The sequence below is a fragment of the Paroedura picta genome, chromosome 3 (assembly GCF_049243985.1).
Source record: "Paroedura picta isolate Pp20150507F chromosome 3, Ppicta_v3.0, whole genome shotgun sequence".
Lineage (NCBI taxonomy): Eukaryota > Metazoa > Chordata > Lepidosauria > Squamata > Gekkonidae > Paroedura > Paroedura picta.
Window position 1 is genome coordinate 5802208 of NC_135371.1, and position 18076 is coordinate 5820283.

General features: G+C 50.5%; 1 protein-coding gene across 5 annotated transcripts; it reads right to left on the bottom strand.

The window, feature by feature from the left end:
• Window positions 1-1367: 1367 nt before the first annotated feature.
• Window positions 1368-17804, bottom strand: LOC143833988 (uncharacterized). Of its 5 annotated transcripts, XR_013229717.1 has the most exons (10): window positions 17667-17804; window positions 14484-15456; window positions 12160-12274; window positions 9486-9568; window positions 8694-8802; window positions 7570-7632; window positions 7019-7126; window positions 4781-4909; window positions 2176-3515; window positions 1368-2021 (listed from the first exon to the last, which is right to left on the bottom strand). XR_013229717.1 is itself a non-coding variant. In XM_077330429.1 (9 exons), exons 2-9 carry the CDS (start codon window positions 15180-15182, stop codon window positions 2818-2820), a joined length of 2004 nt encoding a protein of 667 aa, XP_077186544.1. In that variant the 5' UTR covers window positions 15183-15456; window positions 17667-17804; the 3' UTR covers window positions 2093-2817. The 5 variants fall into 5 exon arrangements, 4 of the variants coding, with proteins under 4 accessions (XP_077186546.1, XP_077186547.1, XP_077186544.1 ...); XM_077330429.1 differs by lacking the exon at window positions 1368-2021 and having other exon boundaries at window positions 2093-3515; XM_077330430.1 differs by lacking the exons at window positions 1368-2021; window positions 17667-17804 and adding an exon at window positions 16986-17092 and having other exon boundaries at window positions 2093-3515.
• Window positions 17805-18076: the final 272 nt, after the last annotated feature.

Genomic DNA, 18076 nt, shown 5'->3' on the forward strand with positions numbered 1-18076 from the left:
CCAACCCCCTGCACAATGCAGGACGCTCACAACTCTTGTCGCTCATCCACTGTCACCTTCCACCCCCCCCCTGAGCCTTCACAGAACCAGCCTCTCCGTCAGATGGCTGTGGGGCAGCCAGATGGGAATTGCAGGGGCTCATGGGAATTGTAGTCCATGGACATCTGGAGGGGCGCAGTTTGACTACCCCTGATCCAGCCTCTGCTTAAAAATGTCCAAAGATGGAGAACCCACCACCTCCCGAGGAAGTCTGTTCTATTGAGAAACTGCTCTGTCCGGAACTTCTTCCGGATGTTTAGACGGAATTTCTTTTGAATTAGTTTCATCCCATTGGTTCTGGTCTGTCCCTCCGGGGCAAGAGAGAACAACTCTGCTCTATCCTCTATATGGCAGCCTTTTAAATACTTGAAGAGGGTGATCAGATCCCCTCTCAGTCGTCTCCTCTCCAGGCTAAACAGACCAAGCTCCCCCAACCTTTCCTCTTACGTCTTGGTATCCTCATATGTCTTGGGTCATCTAGTCCAGCCCCCTGCAGGAAGCAGGAAACTCGCTACAACTTGCCCACCCACAGTGGCCCCATGTCCGGATGATGTCCCCCCCCCCCAAAAAAAAAAAACAGAATTCGAGGCAGCAAAACGCAAAAATAAGGAAACAATTTCCCCAGTGACTCTCCAGAGATTCTCCCCGACACCAATTTGCTTAGTTTTGGGGTTGCCAGATCCAGGTTGGGAAACTCCTGGAGATTTGGGGGTGAGGCTGGGGGTGGGGACTGGTGCCTCGGTGGGGTCCCATGCCATAGCATCCACCCTCCAATTGATCCCTTTTTCTCCAGGAAAACTAATTTCTCTGCTCTGGAAAGGAGCTGTTAATTCCGGGGATCCCCAAGTTCCACCTGGAGGTTGGCATCCCTAGCTAGTCCTGGAGTCTTGCTCTTTTCTGCTGCTATGGACAGACTAAAGCAGGGGTAGTCAAACTGCGGCCCTCCAGATGTCCATGGACTACAATTCCCACGAGCCCTTGCCAGCGAATGCTGGCAGGGGCTCCTAGGAATTGTAGTCCATGGACATCTGGAGGGCCGCAGTTTGACTACCCCTGGACTAAAGCATACTTGTATTTTGAGTAAAAAAATATAATTCAGTGCTGGTGGGGGATCATGGGAATTGTAGTCCATGGACATCAGGAGAGCCACCCCTCCACTACACCCCCCAACGGTAGCCGGGGGTAGAATGGGCCCCCCGATCCCCCCAGCAAGCTTCCAAAACCGAATGGGGATTACTGTTAAAAAGAGCATTTTTAATGCTTCCAAATTGGGTTGCTCTTTTTTCCCCCCTTTCCAACTTGCTTAAAAAATGATCACTCAGCAGCAGTTTGGCGTTCCAGCAGTTTATTGGCCAAAAGCACGACTTACTAAGCCAGTGTGTGGAAAGCAGCTCATTTTGAGAGGCCCTGCCGGCCAAACCCGATGGCCAGACGGGTGTTGTTTGAAAAGCACCACGGTGGACGCAATCCATCTTGCGGGCATTGCCAGAAAGAAACACGATTTCTCCGCCTCTCTCGTCCCAACAGCTTTCAACCTGGCCCACACTTCCACTTCAGAACAGGTGGCGAGAAACCCGAAACCCTTCTTCTTCCTTTCTCTGAGCGCCTAATAATGTCATCTGCTGTCCTCGGCTACATCTTTGCATCCACTTTGGGCCCCGTCTACGGTGTATGTTCTGGGAGGCCCAGGGCTGGACCGTAGAACCTCGAGGAGTACAAAACCCCAATTCAGACTGGGACTGTAGAGAATGAGGCATGAGCCACTTCCCGGATCTGAAATAGCCTTGGAGGAACACGATTTGCCCTGTTGAGGAAACGTACACGCAAGCATTTTAACATACTTGGCCCCTAGTGGGGTGAGTAGCGGTCCCCCGGGGTCGCTTCAAATTGGGAAAGCAATTTGGACTAGATGGCCTGTCTGGCCCCTTCCAACTCTATGGTTCTATGATTCTATGTCCCTCAGGGGTGGCCAGATTGTGGCTCTCCAGATGTCCATGGACTACAATTCCCATGAGCCCCTGCTGGCAGGGGCTCATGGGAATTGTAGTCCATGGACATCTGGAGAGCCACAATCTGGCCACCCTTCCGTCCCAGAGCCATGGGCAGTAGGCGTGGGGCGGTGGGTACCATGGGGACACTTAAAGTAAATACTCTAGGTGTGTTTAAGCATATTTGTATTTTGAGTTTAAAAAATTAATATCATTAATTCAGCTTGCCCATGTCCGTTATGACATTTCGATCTCTCATACCGAGCGTTACATTTCATGGCACGTGTGGCCCGGCCCGACAAAGTGAGCTTTGCGTCAGATCCGGCCCTCGTGACGAATGAATCTGAGACCGCTGTCTTGCAGGGTTTTTGAGGCAGAAGACGAACTGAGGTGCAGTTTGCCATCAGTCTGCGACCGAACGGCCGGACTTTAGACCAGCAGCATTTTATGAGACCAATAACATTCCCAGAGAGTGCGCTTATGAGATGACGGGAACTCTCAAAAGGTTCTTCTGGGCTTGACTCTACCTATCTTTACGTAGGACTCTACCCCCTTCTAACTCCACCGACCTCGACGGGCGTCAAATCACGGAACTCCCCGGCTTAGAAAAGCACGCCTAAGCGAATCAAGGGCACTAGGGACTTCCAATAGTTTTGTTCGACTGGGAAAAAAAATCAGCAATCTCTCTGCCAGTGTGAAAATTACACTGTTTCCGCCACTTCTCGGATTCTCCGACGTGTATCGGTGATGAAAACGGCTAGCGTATCCCCTACCCCCCTATGCCCTACCCTCAACTCCCGCAGTCAAAGATCTGCTGGTGGCCCGTGTGGGTCCTCTGATGTTTTATCAGCGTATCTTTGCGACTGAAGCTCCTCCCACACTCCGGACACTCGAACGGCTTCTCCCCCGTGTGGACTTTCTGGTGCCGCTCGAGATGGATGCTCTGGTTGAAGGATTTTGCGCAGTACGAGCACCCGTAAGGCCTCTCTCCGGTGTGGATTCTCTGGTGGGACTTGAACGACCCGCTCGATCGCAGGCTTTTCCCGCAGTCGGGACACTCGTAAGTCTTCTTCCGCTGGTGCCGACGCTGGTGCCGGATCAAGTGTTCCCGCGGCAGGAAGTTCCGCCTCCCGTAGGGGGAGGGTTCGTAGTGCTTCTCTCCGGCGGGGATTCTCTGATGTTTATGGAGGCTCGGGTGGAAGTCTCCCGCTCGCACGAGACGCTTGTGGAAGTTCTCCCGAGCGGGCAGGGGATCGTGACGTTCCGCGACGGGGTCTTCTCCCGCCCGTGGAGATCCTCTGGGGCTCGTCGACCCCGTTATCTTGGCAGCTGTAAACTGCCTTTGGGACCTGCACGCTTGCTCTTGAACTTCCGCCGTCTTCATCATGATCCGCTGGGTTAAATGGGGCACTGCCCCGTGTGTCTCCTCAGACTCCCTTCTTCTGTATTGTGCCTCCTCCACTGGGAGCTTAATCCCCTTTCTTCCAACTGCAGAGAGAGAGAGTGAGAGAGAGAGAGGTCAATACTTTGGCCACCCCTGCTCACAACCACAGTAAAGTCCTTCTTGCTGGCTCCTGCCTCTGTTCGCAACACCCCTTTCTACACCCAGCTTGGTGTAGTGCGGTGGCTCCTAATGTGGGGAGCTGGGTTTGAGTCTCCACTCCTCCGCATGCAGCCAGCTGGGTGACCTTGGGCTGGTTACAGCCCTGACAGAGCTGTTCTGACTGAGCAGTGATATCAGGGCTCTCTCAGCCTCACCCACCTCACAGGGTGTCTGTTGTGGGGAGAGGAAAGGGAAGGTGACTGGAAGCCCCTTTGAGACTCCTTTGGATAGAGAAAAGCAGCATGTAAAAACCAACTCTTCTTCTTCAGTAATCTCTGGGCTTTCTCAGCCTCCCCTCCCTCACTGTTCTGGGGAGGGGAAAGGGAAGGCGACTGTAAGCCACTTTGAGACTCCTTTGGGTAGAGAAAAGTGCCCTATACGAATCAATTCTTCTTCCGTAATCTCAGGGCTCTCTCAGCCTCACCTCCCTCACAGGGTGTCTGTTGTGGGGAGTGGAATGGGAAGGCAATTGGTAGCTGCTTTGAGACTCCTTTGGGGAGAGAAAAGCAGCCTATAAGAACCAACTCTTCTTCTTCTTCTTCTTCAGTAATCTCAGGGCTCTCTCAGCCTCACTTCCTCACAGGGTGTCTGTTTTGCAACAAACGCCCTGCAATTATATTCCCACCCTGTGTTGAGGAATGCTACATTTTCACCACGTATTAGACAAGGCTGAAAATTTCGTGCTGGTTCCCCTTTAATAGTACCGCCGCTGGTAATCATGACCACTGGCTGATTCAAGGCCTTCCAGCTTAAACCTGACTCTGTCTTTTCCCTGCTGGAAGAGCAAAAGTGACAGTTCGAGCCAGAAGTCCTGTGCTGGAGGCATCAAAGGTCTGTCAAACTCACCACCCTCTTTCACAGCAGCCAGCCAAACGCTCCCAGGGAGCCCGTCAACGCCAGGCATGGCAATCAGCCTCTCTTTTTGTGACCTCTGGACGGGTTCCACTGCGTTGCTCAGGGTAACATTTTGGCTGGAGGCTGGCCTCTGATACGGGGCATTCATAGGGGCACCCCTCTGTGTGAGTTGCCAGAAGCCTGGGTGTGTATTTTCTCCTATACAGGTTCACTGTGTACCTGTTGCCACAGGCAGCAGAAAGATGTTTTAAGCACTCTGGGGGCTCCTCCTTGACCTGCAACCCTGGAAACTCACATCTCTGCTTGTGGATTTCAGATGTCCCGGGAACGTCCGCTTGGGTGGCTTCTGTCGATGACTCCCACGTCTCACCTGGGCCAGAGTCGTCCTCCTCGGAGTCCTCTTGCTTGATCCTTTTCACATCACCTGAAAGAGACAGAATCACAGAATCATAGAGTTGGAAGGTGCCACACAGGCCATCTAGTCATAGAATCATAGAATCATAGAGTTGGAAGGGGCCATACAGGCCATCTAGTCATAGAATCATAGAATCATAGAGTTGGAAGGGGCCATACAGGCCATCTAGTCATAGAATCATAGAATCATAGAGTTGGAAGGGGCCATACAGGCCATCTAGTCATAGAATCATAGAATCATAGAGTTGGAAGGGGCCATACAGGCCATCTAGTCATAGAATCATAGAATCATAGAGTTGGAAGGGGCCATACAGGCCATCTAGTCATAGAATCACAGAATCATAGAGTTGGAAGGTGCCACACAGGCCATCTAGTCATAGAATCATAGAATCATAGAGTTGGAAGGGGCCATACCGGCCATCTAGTCATAGAATCATAGAACCATAGAGTTGGAAGCGGCCATACAGGCCATCTAGTCCAACCCCCTGCTCAACGCAGTATCAGCCCAGAGAGAGGGACTGGTTCAGCGTTCTGCAGGGCCTGCAAAACGGAGCTCTTCCACCAGGTCTGTAGCTGAGGCCGGTACGGTCAGGGAGATCTGCATGGCCCCCCTTTCCGGAGAGTGGTATGAGTGGTGGTTGCAAGTGACATCTGCCCCCTCTTCCCTCCCACCTCTCTCGGAGATGTTTACTGGGGGGTTATTGAGAGCAGTGAGAAGATTCTGCTGTATCTTCTTCCTTTTGGTTTGACTAATCAATTGTGATTTTTACGTCTGGGGTTTTATGGGGGTTTTATTCAGACAGGTGTAACCCACCACGAGCCATCTGGGAGTGGCGGGAAATAAAGGTAAAGGTAAAGGTATCCCCTGTGCAAGCACCAGGTCATGTCTGACCCTTGGGGTGACGCCCTCTAGCGTTTTCATGGCAGACTCAATACGGGGTGGATTTGCCATTCCCTTCCCCAGTCATTACCGTTTACCCCCCAGCAAGCTGGGTACTCATTTTACCGACCTCGGAAGGATGGAAGGCTGAGTCAACCTTGAGCCGGCTGCTGGGATCGAACTCCCAGCCTCATGGGCAGAGCTTTCAGACTGCATGTCTGCTGCCTTACCACTCTGCGCCACAAGAGGCGGGAAATAAATCAAATTAATTAATTCATAATAATATTTTCTTTCAAGACCTTGGAAGGATGGGCAGGGCTGCAGCTCAGCAGCAGGGCATCTGTGAAAGAGCCCAGGTTTGGCATCTTCAGCATCGGGAGTAGAAAGGAGTTGGTAGACCACAGGCCTAAGGAGATCATTTAGGAAATGGGCTCAGTGGCAGAACATCTGCCTGACATGCGGAAGGTCCCAGATTCAATCTCCAGCCTTTCTAGCTGAAAGGATGAGGTCGACCATGTCTAGCTTACTAACTTAGTAAAAAGCAGATTCAAATGCTCGGCTTCTTTGACATCATTCCTTCTCCTGGGCCCTGCAATAATTTAGAAACCCCTGCAAGATGCTACTGCTTTTTTTCTTATAATAGTAAAAGAAAGAACAACGGCCAGCGTGTTCTGTAGACCTCCAAGAGAATGCCAGAGAATGTCTATCAATGGCTGCTGTTGTTGTTATGTGCGAAGTCGTGTCCGACCCATCGCGACCCCATGGACAATGATCCTCCAGGCCTTCCTGTCCTCTGCCATTCCCCGGAGTCCATTTAAGTTTGCCCCTACTGCTTCAGTGACTCCATCCAGCCACCTCATTCTCTGTCGTCCCCTTCTTCTTTTGCCCTCGATCGCTCCCAGCATTAGGCTCTTCTCCAGGGAGTCCTTCCTTCTCATGAGGTGGCCAAAGTATTTGAGTTTCATCTTCAGGATCTGGCCTTCTAAAAAGCAGTCAGGGTTGATCTCCCATCAATGGCTGCTAGCCACGGTAACTGAGGAGAACCTCCATATCCAGAGGCACTAAGCCTCTGAATCCCAGAGCCAGGAGGCCACACCAGGGGAAGGCCTCGGCCTCTCTGCCCTGTTGTTGGTTCTCCAGGGGAATTGCTTGGTGTGAGACAGGAAACCATCAGCCTGATCTAGCTGGGCTCTTCCTGAACCTTAAGAATCTCTCAAATATCCTTCTCTGACTCCTTACCTGGATCTTGGCCCGGGAGTATCTCTCCTTCCTCCAGGAACTGAACCAACATTTCTTCCTTTTTTTCCAAGTGAGAGGCAAGGCCTGATTTAGGAACCAAAAATCCCTCTGCAGCAGAGAGACACAGGGGAAGACATGGAGAACTATTCCTGGTGCATTGGGATTAAAAGACTATTTTCCGATTAGACTTTGGGAGGTTAAGACTTTCTAATGCCCCCACTAGCCGGCCATCGCTGAGGGCAAGGGATCGGTGCTCAGGGCTCCCCCTGTGACCGGTTTTAAGCTTTTAGTTAGCACCACAGGACTGATTTATCACCACCATCAGGTTTTTAATGGGTGTTTTAATAGGTCCATACTGCATTCTATTAGGGGTTTTAATTTGACCCAGCCGCGAGCCAGTTTACTGAGAGCGTCGAGATATAAATCGCAACATAAATCAAATCAAATCATTTTTTAAAAAAATATCTCAATGAGAAAATCAGAAGCAGAACAAATAACATCACAATTATTCTGTGCTTCACTCATAAGTAAATACCAGACAAAATTATTACTTTTCGATGTCGCGATCAGCAACCCTTCCTCTGGGAGGGCGACAGACTCCTTCGACCCGAGATCTGCACAGGGGAATATAATTGGTCTTGGGAACTGACTGTGGCTTTGTGGCTGCCCCAATTCACACCCTCCTCTCACACCTATTTGCATCTCTAGCAACCAACATATCTCGGCCAGGAAGCAAGAGCAGAGGGAGGAAGCTGGGTTGGGCGGCTATCCTCCGGGAGGAGCCTGGAGATCTCCCAGAATTACAACTGATCCAATTCGTGCAACAGAAATGACCAAGCATGGGTCTGCTAGATTGTTTGCTATGTTAAAATATTTTAACCTTTTATTTGTTATAATAATAATAACCGAGTTCGATGTATTATTCTGTTTAGTTCTACGTGAACCGCCCTGAACCTTAGGGGAGGCCGATATACAAATGTAATAAATAAATAATAATTAATAAATTTGCTAGCGAAAACGGCGGCTTTGAAGGATGGACGCTGAGACGTTCTTTATTTCCCTTTTTGTTTTATTGTTATATTTGCCGCCCTCTCTCTGGAGACACAAGATAAATTGCACAGAAAATAGATATAATTTTGGAATGTAAATAAATTAACCAAGGCCCACCCCCAGATCTCCAGGACCTCCCCAACCCAGGGGGGGGCAAACCTAAAGCAGAGGCCAAGGGGAAGAAAGATGAATGGCAGACACTCAAGTATCCGTTCTTGAAAAATACACATTTATACGCTTTCTTGCCTTTGGGCAGACACATCTGTGATAATTTGCCCCAGGAAGGTACAAACTAGGGTTGAGCAGTTCGGCTCAGTCTGGCCACCTTGGCGATCACCGAAGCCTGAGGCGACGCGTAGGAGGCCAGTGCCACGGTGAGGATGGGCAGTGGCATCACACTCTGTGCCCTTCCTCTCCGCGCCGTGGTTCTGGCCACCTCGGGCTTTGGTGATTTCCGAGGCGGCCTAACCGAGCTGAATCGCTCCACCCTTCGATCATGTGCGGGTGAGTGAACTCGACACACGTGAAGACGCACGTAAAGACACATGCCCAACACAGGATCAAATTCTAAAATTTTGGGCAATGTCTTCCGGGTTGACTGCCCCTTGCCAGAAGAGAGCCTTACCCGAGGTGTCTACGTTTCCACTGTCCTCCTGCAGGACTTGCCAAAACATGGTCCTTTGGCCCAGCTCCGTCAGACTCTGCTTGGCTGCATCTGTCGCCTTGAAGTTCCTCTTGAAACAGGAAATAAAAAACCCAACCGACACCACACACAACTTGTTGCACAGTTAGTGGTGGGAAGTTGCAAGCAGCCTTCAAGCAGCGGCTGGACAGACACTTTTCCTGGATGCTTGAGGCTGATCCCGCATTGTTCAGGGGGCGGGACTAGATTAGGGTTCGGCACTGCAGCACCCTAAGCGGCCAGTCTCTCCTGGCGCAGCCAGCACCATGCCATGGGGGAGGGGGAGGGGAGGCACGGGCGCTGGCTACCTCCTGGGTCATCTAGTCCAACCCCCTGCACTATGCCGGACACTCACAACCCTCTTGCTCATCCACTGTCACCTGCCACCCCCTTGAGCCTTCCCAGAATCAGCCTCTCCGTCAGATGGCTCTCCAGCCTCTGCTTAAAAATCTCCACAGATGGAGAACCCACCACCTCCCGAAGAAGCCTGTTCCACTGAGAAACCGCCCTGTCAGGAACTCCTTCCGGAGGTTTAGGTGGAATTTCTTTTGGATTCATAATGTCGTCGTAAAATATGCATAATGCTTAGAAGCTAGAAGTGAGAATTATTGTGATGGTTATGATAAGGGGGATCTTGCTTTTTTTCTGGTGTAGCCAATAAATATACATTTTATAATGTAAAGTTATTTTGGAACACTTTGATATATATATATTCCCCTCAGAGCATCAGCCTACCTTTGCCTGCCCAGCTTCAGCTGTTTCCTGTCTTTCAGGAGGAAGTGATGGAGAGAAGCATCCCGAGCGTTTGTTTCCCCTGCCTGAGAGGAACAGAAGCAGGTTTTTAGACAGGGAATAAGCATGCCTTCCTTCAAGTGGCCAGATGGGAAGGAAGAAACGTTTCACAGCACTTTGCAAAAGGGAATCTTGAAAGAGGCAGACAGATTAGGTGAGGCAGAGGTGTGAAAAGAAGCCCCTGTGGATGTTTTGTTCCCCCAACTAAAAAGTAGCAAAGAGATTCTCTGGGAATGTTTTACTTGGGCCTTGCTTGCCTCCAATCCCTTTTCACACTGGGAAGTTCCCACCTGTTGTTCTACTATTGACACTTGAATACGTGCAAAACAGAGGAGGTGTCCCATCATGCTTTGCTCATGCTTAGCAACTCAAGTCTTGCCAGGAGTTCTTCTAGCCGTCTTTCAAACAGATGAACGTTGTTCCTGGCAGTCCCACTGAAGGTGAAATTGCCCAGGAGAAAAAACATGAGAAACTGGTCAAAGTTGGTAGCTTTGAAGACCTCTAAGTCATGTTAATAAAAAGGTTACCATTTCCCTGGTGTGGAACAGTGGATCCCCCAACTCCCAACTCCTGTTGGTGGCAGGATGGAGGGGAGGGGAAGGGTGATATTACATAGGCCACTACTTCAATCCTAGTGTAAACCACAAAGGGATTTAGGACAGCTCTAGGAAATGCTGAAAACTCTATGATTTTACCATAGAGTTTCCAGCATTTCTAACATCGCTCCCTGGTTTGAACTGGAAGTGACATAACTGTGCACACACTGTCACTTCCCCCCACACCATGTCCCACCTCGAAGCCCTCTACGGGTGGCCAAGCCTGGCAATCGTAATTACCCAGAAATGTCCAGCCCTTGTAAGCTGTCAGCTGTCACTGACCAGCTGATGTTTCTTACTTCCATGCCATAAAAAGCTTCAGCTTCCCGTGTTCGCACGTGAATCCTCAATTAAAGGGGCAAGGCCTTTCCCAGCTTGTAGGCAACCCTGTCTATATGCTACCTTGAATCTGAGAAGATGAAGCAGGACAGAAATCTTGCCCCCCCCCCCAAGAGCACTAAAATCCAGCAACCAGAATTTTCTAAGGGTCCCTGGCCCTAAAAAGTTGAAATTGGCCTCCGCAAGGGGCTTTTCAGCTCTGGCCCCTCCTGATGCAATGCTCTACCTCAGTGGTTCTCAACCTGGGGGTCAGGACCCCTTTGGGGGTCGAACGACCCTTTCACAGGGGTCACAGCAGGACAAGTGGCTTGGCGGGGGGGGCGCCATCCACACAACAGCCTTGCGGGGTAGATCGAGATAGAGCGTTCATCTGTCTGGAGCAGCTGAAAAGAGAGAGATCGGCATGGTGGGACAAGAGGCAGAACTGAACTGAGAAACCCCAGAAAAAAAAGCCAATTTATATACAATGATGATGAACAATGGATCTTCACGCCATTGGTCAGTTTGTGTTTAATTTCTGTGAAAGAACCCTTGCATAATTTAATGGTTGGGGGTCACCACGACATGAGGAACTGTATTAAAGGGTCGCGGCGTTAGGAAGGTTGAGAACCTCAGCAGGGCCCTGAGGGATCTTAACCAGTTCTTCAGGGCTATGGTTGAGGCCTAGAAATGACACCACGAATAGGCCGGCTTCCCTGCTTGGGTGCTCACCCCTTTTCGACAAACGCTCTAAGAACTCCCCCCCTCCCCATGCAGCAACCATCTAAAGTTCCTCATAACAGGAGGCGGCCCCAATTAATGGGGTTAATTATTTAATGTTAAACACTCAGTTTAGAATTTGAAAACCTGAATTAAATTTAATTGTCAATTTGTATTCTAAGCCTTTCTGTCAGCCGCCAGCTCCGCGGGTCTCATCAACCAAAATTCATAGAATCATAGAGTTGGAAGGGTCCATAAAGGCCATCTAGTCCAACCCCCTGCTCTGTGTTGGATCAGCCCAAAGCATCCTAAAGCATCCAAGAAAAGTGTGTATCCAGCCTTTGCTTGAAGACTGCCAGTGAGGGGGAGCTCACCACCTCCTTAGGCAGCCTATTCCACTGCTGAACTACTCTGACTGTGAATTTCCCCCCCCCCCCCTGATATCTAGCCTATATCGTTGTACTTGAAGTTTAAACCCATTACTGCGTGTCCTTTCCTCTGCAGCCAGCAGAAACAGCATCCTGCCCTCCTCCAAGTGACAACCTTTCAAATACTTAAAGAGGGCTATCATGTCCCCTCTCAACCTCCTTTTCTCCAGGCTGAACATTCCCAAGTCCCTCCACCTATCTTCATAGGGCTTGGTCCCTTCTTCCACGAAGCTATCAAAGCACAAGGCTGCATCTCATCAGCCAGCTCTGGCCTTCTGTGTGTGTGTGTGTGTGTGTGTGTGTGAGAGAGAGAGAGAGAGAGAGAGAGAGAGAGAGAGAGAGAGAGAGAGAAAGAAAGAAAGAAAGAAAGAAGGAAAGAAGGAAGGAAGGAAGGAAGGAAGGAAGGAAAGAAAGAAAGAAAGAAAGAAAGAAAGAAAGAAAGAAAGAAAGAAAGAAAGAAAGAAAGAAAGAAAGAAAGAAAGAAAGAAAGAAAGAAAGAAAGAAAGAAAGAAAGAAAGAAAGAAAGAAAGAGAAAAGATTCAGTGGAATCCTTACCCAGCAATTGACTTTCTCCCTCACTGTTCTGCATGGCTTCTTTGTAGACCGTCCTCTTTGCGGGGTCCGGGGATCCATCCTCTGCCTTCAGGGAACCGACTTCCCGCAACGGCCCCTGAAACAGCAAAGAGGATCCCGCTCAGGACCAGGCTGGGTGTGCAAAGGGGGTCTCTCAGATCTTCCAGGGCATGACTGACGGAAGCCGTTTCTGGATGAATAAAGCTCTTCGGAGATCCCTGAGGAACTAGAAGCGAATCCACCGCTGATGTCCACCCGCCTAGCAGGACTGCAGGGAATGGGTGGGCACCTGGACATTCGGGGAAGCGTGTCGGGACCTGCATACGTTAAGGACTGCCTGCTCGTTCAGCCAGCATGATCCTCTTTGGGTGCCCCTGTCAGATGGTGGCAGCAGAACGAAGGGTCTTCTTGGTTGTGGCACCGAAAAGGCCAGGAAGATCTGTCTGTCTTCCTGCGTTATTGTCTTTTGCCGGTAAGCAAAGACTCCTTTGCCAGATTCAACCCCCTCCTCCTCGTTCGCTTTGTCATTTCAACCTAGGTACTGTCCCTAAACCAGGAAATACACTGCCTCAGAGGGTGGTGGATTCTCCTTCGTTGGTCGTTTTTAGGAGGGGACCAGATGAGACCGTCAGGAGTGTGTGATATTTAAGTCCCGGAGAAGATGGGGGGGGGGGGGACTGGACCTTTGTGGTCTCTTCCAGCTCTGTGTGGGTGGGTGTGACTCAAATATAACCAGGGCTCCATCAGGGCTCCCTGACCTTTCCTTAGAATCATAGAATCATGGAATCATGGAATCATAGAGTTGGAAGGGGCCATACAGGCCATCTAGTCCAACCCCCTGCTCAATGCAGGATTAGCCCAGAGCATCCTAAAGCATCCAAGAAAAGTGTGTATCCAACCTTTGCTTGAAGACTGCCAGTGAGGGGGAGCTCACCACCTCCTTAGGCAGCCTATTCCACTGCTGAACTACTCTGAATATGAACATTTTTTTCCTGATATCTAGCCTATATCGTTGTACTTGTAGTTTAAACCCATTACTGCGTGTCCTCTCCTCTGCAGCCAACAGAAACAGCATCCTGCCCTCCTCCAAGTGACAACCTTTCAAATACTTAAAGAGGGCTATCATGTCCCCTCTCAACCTCCTTTTCTCCAGGCTGAACATTTCCAAGTCCCTCAACCTATCTTCATAGGGCGTGGTCCCTTGGCCCCAGATTATCTTCGTCGCTCTCTTCTGTACCCTTTCAATTTTATCCACGTCCTTCTTGAAGTGAGGCCTCCAGAACTGCACACAGTACTCCAAGTGTGGACTGACCAGTGCCGTATACAATGGGATTCAACCACAAGCTATTTTTGGCATTGCCATGAAAGTAGAGAACTGGCTGCTTCCACAGACCTTGGGGTGTGTTCTCATGTGGTTACCACGCCTGGGAAAGGCGGCAGACTTTGGTTGCCTACTCCCGCCTCAAACCACCTCCTAGAGGGCAGGGAGGCGTGGCCAACTGACCACTTTGGGGCTGATTTCGGGGCTGCTCAAAGCCTGAAAAGTATTTCAGAGGCTCCTCGATGGTCAAAAGGTTGAAAAAAGCCGACCTGGATAGCCCAGAATAGCTTGATCCCTTCAGATCACAGAAGCTAAGAAGGGTCAGGCAAAAGAAAAGCATATATGAAATGAATATAAAATAAGAAATAAATAAAATTAAAAGCATCCAAAGAATGGAATGGAAACCTTCCTCAGTGATCAAGGGAACTGTTGGATGTATAGGAAGCCCTAAAGCATTTTTAATGATATTTCTGACTGTTTCCTGACTTATGTTACCCATTCTGAGCCTCATGGAAAGGGCAAGTTATAAAAATACAGATTCTTGTTGTTGTTGTTAGCCAGCTTGGTGTAGTGGTTAGGAGTGCGGACTTCTAGTCTGGCGAGCCGGGTATGATTCCCCGCTCCCCCACATGCAGCCAGCTGGGTGACCTTGGGCTTGCCACAACCCTGATAAAACTGTTCTGACTGGGCAGTGATATCAGGGCTCTCTCAGCCTCACCCACCCCACAGGGTGTCTGTTGTGGGGAGAGGAAAGGGAAGGTGATTGTAAGCTGCTTTGAGACTCCTTCGAGTAGAGAAAAGTGGCCTATAAGAACTAACTCTTCTTCTTCTTCTTCTTCTTCAGTTTGAAAGGGCACTAAGCACAGTTGAATTAAGCTGGTCAGTGGAAGCTCACCTTTCCAAAACTGCATCAGTTCTGCTAAAAAACCTACGCAACATCTAAGATTCTGTTGGAGTATCTAGGGAGTAACTATTAAATCCTCACCTGCCATTGCCAAGTCTCTGCACCACCTTGGTGGTTCATGAGGAAAACGTCCACCAGGGCCGTGGCTTGGGTGCCGTTCTCAGGACAGCCGGCCCTGATCCAGCTCTGCAGCTCTGGTGGCAGGATGGCCAGGAATTGCTCCAGGGTCAGCAGCTCCAAGATCTGCTCCTTCGAGTGCCTCTCCGGCCTCAGCCACCGACGGCAGAGCTCCTGCAGCTGGCTGTATATCCCCCGCGGGTCTTCCACCTCCCGGGAGCGGAACTGCCGGAAATGCTGGCGCAGGGCTTCCGTGCGTTTGACTTCCCAGCGCAAGATGGCCGCCTTCACTTTCCCATAATCCTTCCTGTCTCTGGCCTCCAGGGCTCCAAAGGCCTGTTGGGCTTCTCCGCTCAGCGCTGGCAGGAGCCGGCCCACCCACTCATCCCTGGGCCACTGGCAGGCCTTCGCAACTTGTTCGAAAGAGACCAGGAAGGTTTTGGCGTCCTCCCAGTGGCTCGGCTCCTCCTCCCACCCCATACAAGGGGAAGCAATTTCTTCCAAGAACTCCTGTCTCTTAGCTTTCCAGAGTGTCTCCTCTCCTTCCTCTCGCCATCCAGGTCGCTCCACCATATCTTCAGACTGAATTATCCGGATCGGTTCTTCTGTTCCTCCTCCTGGTCCCTCTTCTTGTTCTAGGCCTGTAGATTTCCGCTCCTTCATCGCTTTTCCTTGTGACTCTACCAGTGCAAATCCGGAAAGTTACTGAGAATCCTGCTATGGGGCTAATTGCAGGCAGAAAACACCTGGTTGGTGTTGTGCTTTACACACAAGATCTTGGTAGAGACACAATTCAGGAAACTGATGATCTTTGTCGTATTTCCTGGATTTTGCTGCTGCAATAAGAGGACTTCCTCGGTGACCAACGATTTTCAACTGTCAGAGGCCACAGGCCCGTTCCCTGGTTCCTGATTTGCAAAGGGAATTTCTCCTGGGCCTGGAGGGAAACACAATGGAATGGTTAAAAACTACAAGCAAGCGTCAAACCATTTGCATGGATCACCTCAGAAATGCATTCTTTTCCCTAACCAAAGAGCAGGAAGGAGAGAAAACACACACTTACAGAAAGAGCTGAGTGGGTGCCACTGAGATCTAGAATGGTGAAGAGGCTGACCCATAAACTTCAGACCACGAATGTAGCAGAAACCCTTGACCAAATCCTTTTGCTTTCCGGGAACGAAAATCCCATCCTTTTGAGAAGATACATTATTGTATCTCTCAAAGTTTGCTGATAGGGTCAACAGGTCCTTCCTGGCCACCGGTGGGGGCAGAGGAGATAGGGTGGCCAGCTCTAGGTTGGGAAACTCCTTGGGTTTGGGGGGGAGGTCGAGTCTGGGCACTCAGTGGGACATAGGGTCCACCCTTCAAAGCAGCCATTTTCTCCAGGAGAGCTGACCTCTGCAGTCTGGAGATGAACTGACATTCTAGAGCAGGGGTAGTCAAACTGCGGCCCTCCAGATGTCCATGGACTACAATTCCCAGGAGCCCCTGCCAGCAAATGCTGGCAGGGGCTCCTGGGAATTGTAGTCCATGGACATCTGGAGGGCCACAGTTGCTACCCTCCAGGTGGGTCCTGAAATCTCCTGAAATTACAACTGCGATAGAGATCAGTTCCAGAGGGAAAAAACGGCTGCATTCCACCCTCCCAGGATTCATCCCCCAAATCAGGAATTTTCCATGAACTGCACTGCAGTAATGAAATTAAGTCGTTCAGGGTCACAAGTATGTATAAATGTGTGTCACCAGATGTCCTCTTTCTTTTGGTGTCCATCCTCTTCTGGGCTTTTTTTTTTTTTTAAACTGATGAAAATGCCCTCTTGTGGGGTAGGAAGATTAAGGAATATTATTAGTTTGTGGAGATTATCACAGTTTTAGAGGGTATTTCCTATGAGATTTATCACAGTGATCACTTGGTTGAAGTAGTGGGTCGGGAAATATGGTCCCTTTTTTACATTCAGAATACGGTAACCCTAAAAAAATGTCACAAAACACCCCTTTTTTTTCCTTTGGAGATAGAGGACATCTCAGGATTGCAAAAGCCAAACCAGAGGGGAACATCCATGTGACTTTCCATAGCTTTTCATTGATTCTGATGACCCTCCCCTTCCTGCAAGAGACTTGAGCCCGGTCTCCGAGACCTTGGTCTGACACTCTGGTTAACCACTACCTAAATGCCATTGCAAGAGCCTCTTGTGGTGCAGAGTGGTAAGGCAGCGACATGCTGTCTGAAGCTGTCTGCCCATGAGGCTGGGAGTTCGATCCCAGCAGCTGGCTCAAGGTTGACTCAGCCTTCCATCCTTCCGAGGTCGGTAAAATGAGTACCCAGCTTGCTTGCTGGGGGGTAGACGGTAATGACTGGGGAAGGCACTGGCAAACCACCCCGTATTGAGTCTGCCATGAAAACGCTGGAGGGCGTCACCCCAAGGGTCAGACACAACCCGGTGCTTGCACAGGGGATACCTTTACCTTTAAATGCCATTGCAATCCAGGCCTGTAAGTGGATTCTGCCATTTCACACAGCAAACTCCAAGCGCATTCCACACACGTCGGATGTGGAATGCACTTTCGATGTGAACGTGCAGCAGGATTTTCCTGCGCCAAACCGGAAAATCGCCTTCCAAAGCGCATCCAAAGCGCATTACCCAACCCGCGCAAGAAGGAGCCCTATCTGCACCCAACAATGCACTTTCAACCCACTCTTTGCAACTGGACTTTACCGCGGGAAGGGCACTGTCCAGCAAGCGGGGCAGCTCCCCTTGTGTGCGTGCATAAAAGCCGTCCCTTTATCACGAGAAACGAGGGATGATCCTAGGAGGGCAGCCAGTCCCTTCCGCGGGTGACAGTCTCCAAAGAAAGAGCCTCTGCCCGGCCAAGTTTCAAACAGCGGCGCTCGGGAGACCGAGCGAAGCAAACACCTTCATGGGTTTAGATTGCACCCTCTTTGGGGACGGGGGAGTGAAGGGCGACGCTTCCGGGTGGGCTGGGGGGGGTCAGGCTTTGCATGCAAGCGAGGCTTTGCATGCAAGGTACCCTTTGCCTCGTGGCCGACCAAGAGTTTGTGGATCCACTGGGGGAGGAGGGGAGTAGATCTCCCAGATCCCTGGCTTTGTTGCAAACTCTGCAACCCCCTCCCCGCCCGCCACTCACCGCTCTTGCAGCCCCGCAGCCCGCCCAACGCCAAAGTCCCTGCGAGGAGGAAGGCTGGCTGGCTGGCTGGCTGGCTGGCGTGTCTGCTCCTTCGCCTCGTCCCCACCCCCTGCTCAAATTTCCCAACTGCTTCCGAGATCAGAAGGTAACCCTTCGGGTGGCTCCCGGACGCCGCCTTGGCGAGACCCTCCTGGGCTGCAGGGAGCGGCGGCGTCCCTTGGAGTCCCGGACAGGCGGAGGCGCCGCCCTCCGCACCGCATCCAGCAATTATAATAATAGTAATAAGAAAGAGATCTAAACAGAATATATATAAATAATAGAAAACCCAAGCCAATCCAGCTGCATGCCTTCCAGTGATGTGCGTGGTCCTTGGGTTGCTTTCCAGCAGTTCATGTCAAAATTGTATTGTT